General features: G+C 42.4%; 1 protein-coding gene across 1 annotated transcript; it reads right to left on the bottom strand.

Annotated features, from left to right (window-relative positions):
- Positions 1-544: 544 nt before the first annotated feature.
- Positions 545-13,006, bottom strand: LOC310866279 (elongation factor 1-alpha, somatic form). The gene is made up of 8 exons (XM_083775852.1): positions 12,954-13,006; positions 10,767-10,943; positions 10,256-10,435; positions 8,105-8,401; positions 7,436-7,586; positions 5,121-5,377; positions 1,557-1,791; positions 545-751 (listed from the first exon to the last, which is right to left on the bottom strand). The coding sequence occupies exons 2-8, from the start codon at positions 10,908-10,910 to the stop codon at positions 627-629; spliced, it is 1,389 nt and encodes a 462-aa protein (XP_083631978.1). The 5' UTR covers positions 10,911-10,943; positions 12,954-13,006; the 3' UTR covers positions 545-626.
- Positions 13,007-13,449: the final 443 nt, after the last annotated feature.

Here is a 13,449-nt window from a genome sequence, read left to right on the forward strand (position 1 = left end):
CCTGTGCGAGGTTAGCAGAACAAGAATCAAAGTGCTTAGAGTTGGGGGGAAAAAGGTCTACTCAGAGATGGAAAATTTGGAAGGTTTCTTCTAGGTCTTTGTTAAAGCTTAAACACATCACTAAATATGTATACCATACTGTATGTATGTAACATAACATACTTAACTTATACATTTTAACTTCCATTTGTTTTGGTTTTTTGTTACCATAGTTACGTATACAGCAGTTGGTATTTTCAAACAAACACTAAAAGCAGGACAGGAAATAGCATGTTGAGTAACAGGTAAAGGAGAGAAGGTGAACGCTACCATAACTCTTCTCAATGATTATACAACATCTTACTCAGAGGGCTATGGCCAGCTAATAATACACAGCTAAAACCATCAATGTGCTACCACATTGTATAAAATGGTAATCTAACAACCAAAATAGAGTCTCGGACGGACAGGGAAGGGGTTAGGACTAGGTAACCTATGTGGTGTTCTTTCCTCCTAATGCTTTTGCGATGCATTGTGATGATCAACCAGTCTCTAGTTATCCAGTTGAAGCAGCCAATTGTGGGATGGGTTTGGGTGTCCAACGCCGTGCCCTGGGGGACCCTGGGATCGGCAGTGGAGCACAACATTCATTTGTTCTTCTGAGCCTTCTGGGCGGATTTGGTGACTTTGCCTGAAGAGGACGCCTTCTTCTCGACGGCCTTGATGACGCCGACCGCCACAGTCTGACGCATGTCACGCACCGCAAAACGACCTGCACGGAGGAAGAGAGAGACGGCATGTGAAGGTTTTACAATTTTAGGCCATTCAGGACTGAGACCAGATTCTACAAAATGTCTTCTAAATCATGACAGTTTTCTGAAAAACTGGGTCAAGGACCCCAAGAATTATATGTATTTGGCCGCCGACCCCCATCTGAAAATATGTGGTTTCAGAGACCCCCCCAGAAGCGAAGATCTGAGATAAAAACGTTCGCTCTGAAAGAATATATATTCCAAATTTGCGACACATTTTCACGATTTTTCAAGAATAGCAGATCTACAAGCTCGGCTATGAGCTTGTAGATCTGCTATTTTTCAGTATCTAAAGTATAACATAGGCCTGACGTCGAAATTATTAAAAGTCTTCTGAAAGAATATATATTCAAAGAGTTGTGCCTCATTTTCACGATATTTAAAAAAGAGCAGACCTACAAGCTCGTAGCTTGTAGATCTGCTATTTTTCAATAGCTAAAGTATAACATAATGCTTAGTTAAAACACCAAAAGGGGTTCCCGTCCAGAATGGCTTAAAACACAAAAAGGGGTCGTCCTGAATGGGTTAAACTGAATGTTAACCAGCTTAGAGTTTAGAGTTAGAGTTAGAGTTTTTATATTATCAAAACATTTTGAAGGCGTCTTTTCCAGGATGTTTATTTGGTTTTCAGCAAGGCATAACAACTAACAATAAAGAAAATATAAAGAAAAATACATGCAAACATACAAAACGTAAAAAAGATAAGATTGAATAGCTCTAATCGACAGGAAAATGGGGAGCATTAAAAATATCCAATTTTCATACCCAGTGGAGGGTACTCAGAGAAGCTCTCCACACACATGGGCTTGCCGGGGATCATCTCCACGATTGCAGCGTCTCCTGACTTGAGCGCCTTAGGGTTGTCCTCCAACTTTTTGCCGGAGCGGCGGTCGATCTTCTCCTTGAGCTCAGCGAACTTGCAGGCAATGTGCGCAGTGTGGCAGTCCAGCACCGGGGCGTAGCCAGCACTGATCTGGCCTGGGTGATTCAGGATGATCACCTGAGGAGGAGGAGGAGGAGGAGATAATTGAAGTGGAAAATACCACACTGCAATGCAAAAAGATGACTGATTATTTGTTCAAGAAAATACTGTTACTAGAACGTTCATTTCAATGCATCAGTAAATTAACTCTAAAAATAAACTAAAATGTTGTTTTAGAGAAAGCTCTGCCCCAGAGAAAGCTCTGCCACAGTCTAAGAATAGTTTTCAGCTTCAGGTGCATCATTTGTTAAGGGTTTTAGCTGCCCTTCCTGGGCACAACCATTTCTCAGTGGGTTGAGGTCAATGCGTAGCCCATGAATGATTACAATTAAAACTTTGGGGAACAGATATCCATTACAGACACATTAAAAGCGTCTTTAGAGTGTCCACAACAGACCAGGTGAGAATTTATTCTCAAATCAAATCGGGATATTATGTAATTTATTGGAAAAAGCGGGTAAGATTCGGAAATAGTTTCATTATAATATTGAAAAAACAAATTTTATATAGAAGATGTTGAATAACAGATCAATGGGTTAGAGTTAGACAATTCATCATTCTGAGTTAGAAGATGGGGGACAAAAATATTGTCATTGCCTTGATGCAAGAACCTCCATAGGAATCATGCATCCATGTGTCACCTGTGGACACAAACTGTTATAAATATAATGAATTGATATAAACAGACAATATAGAGTTGGACTGAAATGCACGTTATGCTGGCAAGTGCCTGTGTTGGACTGTGGAGGTGGTTCTGCGTTTCCCTCTGCAGGCAATGAGAAGGCGGTGTCACACCGTTACTGGATGGCATGGGTATAAGAGAGGCAGTGTTCGCCAGCGCGCCCCAGAGAGACACGCCACTGTGCTGAGTTCAGACACCGTCGCAGACGCCACACGCTGTTCGCCCGACTACACACAAAGACCCTGCTGATATGGTGATACGCCTGCTTGACCACTTGAAAAGGGACGTTCCCGACAAGTCCTATCCTCCTCCCCAGCTTCCATTCCCACCCCGGACGCCGCAGAACAGCGTTGATCGCCGCCCGCGGAACACTGCTGATCTAATGCGTCACAATGCGAAGCATTGTGAGCTTGTAGATCTGCAATTTTCAAAATATCTTTAAACATTTGAAAACTTGAAATGGGGAATTCTGCATAATGAGCATACTTACTTAGTACATTTTGAATTCCAGACTTTTACTTGTAATGGAGAATTTCTATATTGCAGTATTGATACTTTTACAAATAAGTATAAAGATACTTTTGTAAAAGAATTGAGTACTTTTTCCACCACTGGTTCTTTCCAACCCATCATAGCTTATAGTCTGTTTCCTCCTCCTCAGTTTCTATCAACGGCCGTGGACCAGCAAACAAACGTCAACACGTGGCTCTGCATACCATCACCAAACACTAAGTCGTTGCTAGGCAACCTCAGGAAAATCTGCCGAATATTCTGGCCTGAGAGGATATCTAACGTAGAGCTACACCGGATGATCAAATGCAACAGCGTAGTGATGGAGATCAAACACCGCAGATTCCGATGGCTGGGGCATGTGTTCAGGATGGCACAGGATCGTATACCTAAGGTCGCTCTAGGATGGACTCCTGTAGGGAAAAGGAAGAAAGATCGGCCAAAAATAACCTGGCGCCGAACTGTGGTAGCCAAGCTGAAGGAGATGAACTTGACATGGGGCGAGGCACAACATGCAGCACAAGACAGGTCCCGATGGAGGAGGATCGTTAAGGCCTTAATTTGTCCCACCTGGGATGAAGAGGATTAAGTAAGTAAGTAAGGCAACCGACGCTACATGTGGGGCTTCTCCTCGTCCGGAGCCCCGATTGGACAAGGGACAGTGACGACACGCAGTCCGGAGACCCAATTGGACAAGGGACAGTGACCACACGCAGCCGGGCTGGGCCTGTGATTTGGGGATTTAGGTTCATGTTAGTTTTAGTATTATTTGATTTATGAACTATTATAATTGTGTATTTTATTATGACATTGTGCTATTGTAGTATAAATTTGGTACAGCTGTAGTTCAGAGGGCTGATTGCAGGGATGGGAATATTCTCAGGGGTTTCCTTGGCCTGGCTCTTACTGCCCCCTCCTGGCGAACCCGCATGTTTGTACTTGTACTGCTGTAATTTAAATAGTTAGTGTTATGCTGTGTTATTTTGGGACGCTTATTGCAGTGATCTTTTGGTGTGCATTTGGTTTGCCGTGGCATCCTTTATTAGTTGAAGTGTGTTTTATTCTTTGGGGCTGCTTAAAGATTGGGTGGGAACAAACACTGTTTTGTTTTATTATTTACTTTATTTTTTAGTTCACATGGTTGCTACATTTATGTATTGCTACATTTATATAATTGCTACATTTATAAATTGCTACATTTATATAATGCTCCACGTCTATCTGCCATCTGTCTTTTACTTTTCTATAACGACTCGACTGCTGATTGTTGTGTCAGGAGTATTCTATCATTGAGCCCTTGTTGGGTGAGGCCTAGTTCACACGTACCAAAGACCAATCACGCAAAATAATGTTTTTTTTGGGCCACCACAATGCTTTTCCAATGGGAGTCACATGGTTTGATCAAATATTTGTGTTTGATGAGGGGGAGGAGCAGAACACCACTAGCAATCAGCAATCAAACACAAATGTTTGGTCAAACCATGTGACTCCACTGGAAAAGCATTGTGGTGGCCCAAAAAAACAAAAACAACGACCAAACATTGCTTGATTGGTGTTTGGTACGTGTGAATGAGGCCTGACACACGCAGTCACGCAGGCACATCTTCGCGAACAGAGGAAGCTGACGCCCGACATCATTCCGGCTTTTTAGACAGCTTGTGGATGGAAAAGAAGCTCCACCTCCGCGGCTGACTGACGCGGAGTAGAGCGTTTCCGAGAATCTGCCCGTCGCGTCAGTCAGCCGCGGAGGTGGAGCTCTTTTTTGATCCACCAGCTGTCTAAAAAGCCGGAATGACGTCGGGCGTCAGCTTCCTCTGTCCGCGGCTGTGCGTGAAGGTGTGCCCTCGGCCAGTGCAGAACAATCTAAACAGCACTAATCTGACTAATAAGAAAAGATTCCAAACTGCTTTTCAAAATTTAAAGAAAAACTGCACTGTTGACACCTTAAAGTAGTGAAAATACTAACAAATATTCGCAGATAGTACGGCTGCACAATTAATCAACAATTTGCGAAAATCGTGATTTTAGGTTTCACAATTATATAATCGTGTCTAATCCGCAATTAACCAAGGGTTAAATAGTTTATAATAGTCAAACTTTTAGATCTAGAAATTTGAATACAGATAACAATAGCTCCTTTCTGGTAACTAAGTACCTGAGCGGTGAAGCTGGCAGCCTCCTGGGGTGGATCATTCTTGCTGTCACCAGCGACATTGCCTCGGCGAATGTCTTTGACAGACACGTTCTTGACGTTGAAGCCAACATTGTCTCCGGGCATGGCCTCGGTCAGCGCCTCATGGTGCATCTCCACAGACTTGACCTCAGTGGTCACATTGACAGGGGCAAAGGTGACCACCATGCCAGGCTTCATGAGGCCAGTCTCCACGCGACCCACAGGCACTGTTCCGATACCTGAGAGCATGAGCATGGAGGGGAGTGTAAGGTGACATTCACACCAGAGAGCTTTGCTGCGATTAAAACGAATCCTGCTGCGCATTTTCAGAAAGTGCACTTCGTTTGGCAGGTGTGAAGGCTCATTCGAATCGAATCATTCGAATTCGAATCATTCAAAGAACTGCATTCTACTCCGAGCAAAAACGGGGGTTTCGCTTCGCTTCCAATCGCACTTGATTACGATTCGTTGCAGGTGTGAATGCAATCCGCAGTAAATAAAGGAAATGAAGCAAACAATGTGGTGGGTGAGGAGCTGAACACAGTTGGAGACGGAGAAGGCATATTTTACGCAGCACAAAGATGTCCCGTTACCGTGGATAGACGTGGTCGAATGAGGAGGACACTGAAGCCCTGATCGAAATGAGGACGAGTACATTAATCAATTGCTTAAGAAAACACATAAAAACACTGCAATGTATTATAGTCTACAGAATATTCTGTCTGTCTGCCTGTTTCATCTCGATAAACTTGTAAACATTTTGCGCTGCTGTCTGTTTAACAGACAGTTTACTGCTGCGCTTTGCCTCCATGCCCAAAAGAAAAGTGTGTGGCTGCGTGCGTATAGTGAGAGTGAGAGAGAGAGGGGGGGGGGGGGGGGGGCACGACACATGCACGTTATGAGTATAATTTTATCACCATAGATTTCACTGTGTAGGCTATTTAATGAATGGAACACATTGATAAAGGTCCCCCCTGCTGCGTTTCCAATTGCTGCGGATGACAGTGTGAAGGCAACCCGCAGCTAATTAAATATGCAAGAATCCCAAATTCTCCCTCCATTCGCATCGAATCTACCGAAGTATTAGGTGGGAATGTGAAGACAGAGAATGAGTAATTGTAGTCAATGTTGTTCTGTATAGACTGATTATTTTAGTCGTCAGTGATTTGTGATATCCATCTCTCGATCCAGATGTAATATTTGTCACTGTATATTTGCACATAAGATTTGTCATTATACATTTCTATACGAACTATTACGAGCAGAGGTGAAGTGCCATTCATACAGCACCTGCGGAGGAGCAGGTTAAGTGTCTTGCTCAGGGACACTTCGCCACATAGACTGAGTGGACCAGGGGGCAAACCAGTAACATCGTAATTACCAGACAGTCTCTCTACCCACTCAGCTATGACCAACCCTGGCGTAGTCTACCGATTAACATCTTCCCAAGTTCATATCTCCTATCTCAATAAATACAACACAAAGGAGTAGATTGCTTCTCCTTTCAAAAGGAAATGGAAATGGATAGCATTATGGATAATACATGGGCCTAACATTTCCAAGGCTTCACATTTACTCTTGTGACACCCATATATCAAGTGGCATATGTTATGGCATGTCATGTAATCAGTTTGGACAATGTTTTTGTATATACTATCACCATAGGAATACCTCTACTGATCCAGCTTTGACTGACATGTCAACCACCAGTTGTGCAGCGCATTCAGTGAATGCATGCTCATGGTGAATTATGGTGAACTGAACGTATTAGTTTAAATTCTATTTTAAAGGATAAACAATACTTCACCACGATCGTTGGTGAATAAAGCCACAAGCCAGATTTTGTCTGTTTCTTAATACCAAGAATGCAGAGAACAGAGTTGCGTCTTTGCATCTACATTACATCCTTACTGCATATGAAGCTGGCAGTGGCAAATTTGATTGGGGGCTGGGGACGTAGGAGGAGGTTCTATTGAAAAATAAATGCTTGGAACTACTTAATTTTTGGGAATGTGAATGTAGTTCAGAGTTCATTTTTATGAGCTGTGAGTGTGAACTAGTTCAATTTAATCTGTGTTAAATGAAATTTGAGCTAGCTCCTGTCAAGTGTGAACTTTCAGATCACTGTCAACCACATGGCATATACAGTATGTTATCATACGCAAGACTATCATTTGTCTATTTGGCAAACACTGCCATCTAGTCCCAGTCCCAGTGGAACATTAAAATAGTCAATGTCAAGCTTAGCACTTCAACTACCGGTACTACTGTGGATACAATTCTTTGTTTTAACTTGCCTCCGATCTTATAGACGTCCTGTAGTGGCAGGCGGAGAGGTTTGTCTGTAGGACGGCTTGGGGGTTGGATGGCATCCAGAGCCTCCAACAGCGTGACCCCAGAGGCGTTGCCATCCTTCCTTGTGATCTTCCACCCTTTGAACCAGGTCATCTGGAAGAACAGAAGGACAATATAACATCTGCAGATGTCGATCGTTTTGGATATTGACCACCACCAAACGCGGTCACCTCATTTGTGATCTTAAATGTCTCTTCCTTTTCTTTTCTACTGTCAATGCTTCACATCAGCACACCAATTGACCAATTTTACCTTCTGTAGTTTTCAATCTGCGCAGGAAAACAAACCTCAAAATCAGCCTAGGGTTTCACTCCCTTTTTTTATATAAAGTATATTTATTGGTTTGAACTAAATTAAAGACAATAACCCCCCCCATAGGGTTTCACTCCCTTTAATCGTTGAATGACATTTAGTAACCAATGTTTAAAACATGTATTACTGTAGTGTAGGCTGCAAAACAGCTATTTTTAGGCAAACATCTTACCTTTACGTATAACTATATATATAATTTAATCGTTACATTAATGTAATCCCATGGTACTTTCACACAAATAAACCTACCTGAATTGTACATATACCATTTGAATCGCTACATTTTGAATTCTGCTTACATTGGGGCTGGCCTCAAGCATGTTGTCTCCGTTCCAGCCAGAGATGGGCACGAATGCCACGGTGTCAGGGTTGTAGCCGATCTTCTTGATGTAGGTGCTCACTTCCTTCACAATCTCCTCGTAGCGCTTCTGGCTGTAATTGGGCTCGGTGGAGTCCATTTTGTTGACGCCCACAATGAGCTGCTTCACGCCCAGGGTGTAAGCTAGAAGGGCATGCTCACGGGTCTGCCCATTCTTGGAGATGCCCGCCTCAAACTCTCCCACACCGGCCGCCACTATCAGCACGGCACAGTCTGCCTGCAGGCAGAATAGATGGTGAGGATACAATGTTAGTGAATGCACCATCTTTAAAAAGAGCCCTGCCTAATAAGCCTTATATGCCTCATAATTGCCCTCTATAAGTAAAATTTAAATTTTAAATTTCAATATTTTAGAAATGGATCATCTCAGGGGGGACAATGCCCGTCGCATGTAATTCGTCCAGAAACTATGGAAGGTGTGGAATGCATGTGCTAATAAAAACCAACTTAATACTTCCTACGGTTAATATGAGCATTACAAAAAAAAGTTTCTATTAGCACATGCAATCCATAGGGTTGGACCACATGGACAAAAGATCATCAACTTGTGACAGGCGTTGGCCTGGAGTAAAATATGAACTACGGTATTTCTAAAATAAATACAATATTTTATACTTTTAACTAGGGATGTCCCGAAACTTTTTAGTTTCCCATCCGATCCCACAATTTCTGTGTTAACCGATACCGATACCAGAGAATAATAATAATAAAAAGAAAAAAAAAACTTATTTTGAAGTCCACTGACCGGGAATAGTGTTTATAGTTATCTAGCTATATCTCGTGTTGTGTTTATAGCAGACTCCTCACTCAAATGTGCACTTGCAGTTTGAGCAACTCGAAAGCAAACTCCACCTGCCCCAACATTTTATTTACCTGCCATAGTGTCAATCCCTTATTCCCTTACCCCTGTTTCGGATCGGTGGTTAGACTGGCATATTTGCCGATACCGATATGACCAAATAAGGGCCGATCCGATACTTTTCCGATACCGATACAGTATCAGGACCTCTCTACTTGTAACCCATAAACTCCATACCATTGGTTGTTTGGTTGTTAATTGCTCAATTTACCAATTTTGACTTACTCTAGTGTACTCGAGTCTACAGTACCTACTTTGTCGGCAGAGGAGAATAGAGATTGATTTAAATGTCTAACATTTATCTTAGGTATCCTTTTCAAAGCTTTCATGTGGTTTTAAAGTGCCAACACCAGTCTGTGCTTGGAGCAGTTTTAAAGTCAATAAAGATCAACTTACTTGGCTTTCTGTCAGAAATTCAGAATGCTACAACTTAACTGAATTGAAGCTTGGTGTAGGCACACATTTATTGTTACTCTGGGCAAAAGTATCAGCTTAACGTATTATGTATGTAAAAGTAATAATAATAATCCTTCCGTGCATCTGTGCTAAGCTCTCATCATGATGTACAGCATGTACAGTTAGAGTACTTCCAAAGCTTTATGCCTGGGATGCATTTTAACAACATGCAGTCCTTGAAATCTGATGCCAGTGACCACTGAGTGCTGTGGAGTAGATCTTGGATACACAATTGATTACAGGGATCTAGGGTGACCAGATCCAAACTGTTCATTTGAGGGACAGAAGTATCGCTCGTGTGGGACACAAGCGATACTGGAGTACCGGGTTAGCAACGTACTACTTGAGTTGCTATTAAATGCCTTGATGTCAATCATGTCATATTCGACCATAGGCCTATTGGCTATAATTTATAAACTCCTCTGGTGTCTCACATTTTGTTTTAAAATCATGCTTTATTTTTATTTTTATGCCCAGGCTTAAAAACACATCTTGCAGGAAGAGACAATGAGAGAGCTTTACAACAGAAGGCCAACTATTAGGGGACTAACTGTTAGGGCATTTGAACACTGATGTAATTGCCTGTCAGTCACAATGTGCGACAGGGTCTCAATATGTGGGATGCCTGAAAAGTCATGGAAACGAGGGACTGTCCCACTCAAAGAGGGACATCTGGTCACCCTAGAGGGACCCCGTGTTGGCTATACCAGAGTGTGTAGTGTGGACAAAATGGGTGACCAGCCTCACGTTACACACCTGAGAGGTCCCAGTGATCATGTTCTTGATGAAGTCCCTGTGACCTGGGGCGTCGATGATGGTCACATAGTACTTACTGGTTTCAAACTTCCACAGAGAGATATCGATGGTAATACCACGTTCCCTCTCTGCCTTCAACTTGTCCAGAACCCAGGCATACTTGAATGAGCCCTTCCCCATCTAAGGGAAAACAAAATGTTATATACAGTAGTGTTCTCTAGATCTAGAACACTATTTCAGTTCATATGGTCTTTGAGTCCAAAATAAATAATCTAAAGATTACCAGTAGTTAGTTTGATCAAACTAACTAATATTAACTAAAACATTACTTTGATAAAGCTGCCCAGCTGCTAAATAAATACATGCATTGAAAGTCTTAACATTTAATACAACATCTACATTTAACATCTATTATGGATGAGCAGAGACAACGTTCACATGCAGAACTCGGGTGTTGTGACAGTTTGTTCAATAGATCTCTGACTACATTCTGCTATTTACATTCACTCACCTCGGCAGCTTCCTTCTCAAACTTCTCGATAGTCCTCTTGTCGATGCCACCACATTTGTAGATCAGGTGGCCAGTGGTGGTCGACTTGCCAGAATCAACATGACCGATCACCACAATGTTGATGTGGAGCTTTTCCTTTCCCATGGTGGCTAAGGTTGGTTACAGTGATGTGACAATCTGCTAACACAGAATAATGTAGATTTGTAGTTAGTACAGCATAGCACTCCTGCATTGCTTGATTAATAGGAAAATGGCACAAACAGACAGGTGAAGTAGATGTTCGATTCCATGTGTAAGGGGTAGAGCATTTCCTGTGGAACCAAAACTAGTTTAAGTGACAAACCAGTATACAGTTAGTGTACTGTTGTAACAATCCAGAGTAGCTTGCTGAATTGGTAGAGCATACTAACATTTCCAGGGTTAGGAAAACTATCTAGCTCGACTGGTAGAGCAGAGCATCACAGTAACACAACCAGACAGTATTAGGACCAGTAGGGCTAGCAAAAAAAAACAGACTTAGGATATAAACACATTGGGTACAAGGCTGTTAGCATCACAGTAACACAACCAGACAGTATTAGGCAGAGCTAGTTTACAGGCATGACAGGTGGACTGCTAAACTAACATTCAATAACACATCATTATGACTAATGGACGAATGGAAATTCACAAGCTGAAAATGTAAAAATATCCTGTTTTATGGCTGGCTGGTGGCCGAATTAATCTGTTATAGTAAACACCCTCATCACACAATGTGACAGGCAAAAATGGTTCAGCATTTGACTTATTGCTTGCTGTAATTTAACACTAATGCACAGTTGCACACAGATACATAAGTGTTGCCGCATGACTAACAAGGACACTGATGGTGATGCCCCACTGGGCTAATTGCTCCCAAAGAGACAGGCTCAGCTAGCTATGGAAAGGTCCCTGGAAACATTGCACTATTTAGCCATGAGGAGGTATTCCTATGGGGATGAGGAACTGTTTGTTTATGAACATACTGGCTAAGCAATCTGACTTGGAAGTACATATATTAGACTGTGTTTTAATGTAAAGGCTGCAGGTTCAGTCCATTTTGCAGCCATCTCTATACTGTCCTTGACCACCATGGCAGTGAGCCCAAGAGGCTCTCCCATTTTAGTTCCTCTGAATAACAGCATCAGCTAAATGGCTATAATGTAGTAGGCCTAACTGTATGGGGACATATCTGGATGGGACTCCTATATGTCTCTCTATTTATTATTCACCCAGCTTTCCACAAAGCAACTGTGCCAAAAACACATTCCAGGCACAGTCCTGCTCTTTTCTTTCCCAGAATCAATCAAACATTCAGCCACCTGTCCTGCTGTCCTCAACACTCTGCTTGGCTTGGCTCTGCACTGTCTGTGACATCAGGACAAGAGAGTTAAGAGACTGGTTTCAACAGAGGTGCACTCCTGAGTAAGACTCCACCATTTTGTTAGGATTCTTACCAACCAGTGGTGTAGCAGCCATTTCTACAAACGAAGCCACTGCAGTAAATTGCACAGAGGTTAATAATGTTGGGATGTTTAGTTATCTCGTATAGTTAGTTGCTGGGGGGGGTCTATTGGGTAAATGGCAATGGCACAGTCCACACAAAAAAAATATATATAGCCTATATAGATGTCATATGACTAAATCGATTTGATTGTAATTAGGCTATAGGTAGGTCAGTGGTATAATCCAATTGGCATGCGAATCCCTCGCTAGACAGGCTCAGGTGTATCGGTAGCCTACTACTTATTACCACCAGGGTGTTTTATTTCGACGCGTCGCATCACTGAATTACCATTCCATTTCGTTACATCTTTGTCTGCCGATGTCTATTTTGAAAAGCCGATAACGGAAATAAACAAATACCAAATCAACACCGTGCAATTGTAATGTATGATTTTGATTTAGATAGCTTGCATGGCAGGCTCTCAACCCCAATTGTTGTCGCCGCCATATTCCCTCTCATCTGCTCGCTTACTGAAACCTAGATGCGTATTTAATACCCGTCGCTATAGCCCTCTTTCAGCATCATCTTAAAAGGATACTCTATTCACGAGTGCAGACGGAACACGCTAACTTATTATTTTTGGTTCGTTAACTAAATATGTTCATTTATCCAATACAAATAAGCCATAAAAACAAAGTATTGCATGGGCACTACGACTATACCTGTGCGCGTTCGGTGTCAAGTTCGGTGCACTGGGTGCAGGACCTGAAGCTGGAGAGGGGAGACTGATCCGTTTAGAACGCTCTCGGGACAGGCGGGGGTTGCGTAATGTACGCTGTGCGCGTAAACCGCTCCGCTCCTCCGACCTAGCTCTGATCCATAGCTCTAATGTGTTTCATTTAGAAGGCAACTGGCAATGCAATGCAAATATGCAATGCAATGCAATGCAATGCATTCGTTCTAAATACCACGCGTTAGAGCTATGGACCAGAGCTATACCTCCGACCGAGCTACTACACCTAACTACAGCATCTCTAGAACGAGGGTCAGGTGCGTCAAAAAGTTTCAGCCAGACATCACGTTTAGTTTGTAAATTGTAATGTGCAAGAGTCAAACCTTTACACAAACGCAAGGGCTGTCAAATGAATCTGATTAAATATTTTAATCACATCTTAAAAATTAATGAATCATGATTAATCACCATTCGAACCATGTCCA

This window comes from Protomyctophum parallelum, assembly GCF_964188405.1.
Source record: "Protomyctophum parallelum genome assembly, chromosome: 10".
NCBI lineage: Eukaryota > Metazoa > Chordata > Actinopteri > Myctophiformes > Myctophidae > Protomyctophum > Protomyctophum parallelum.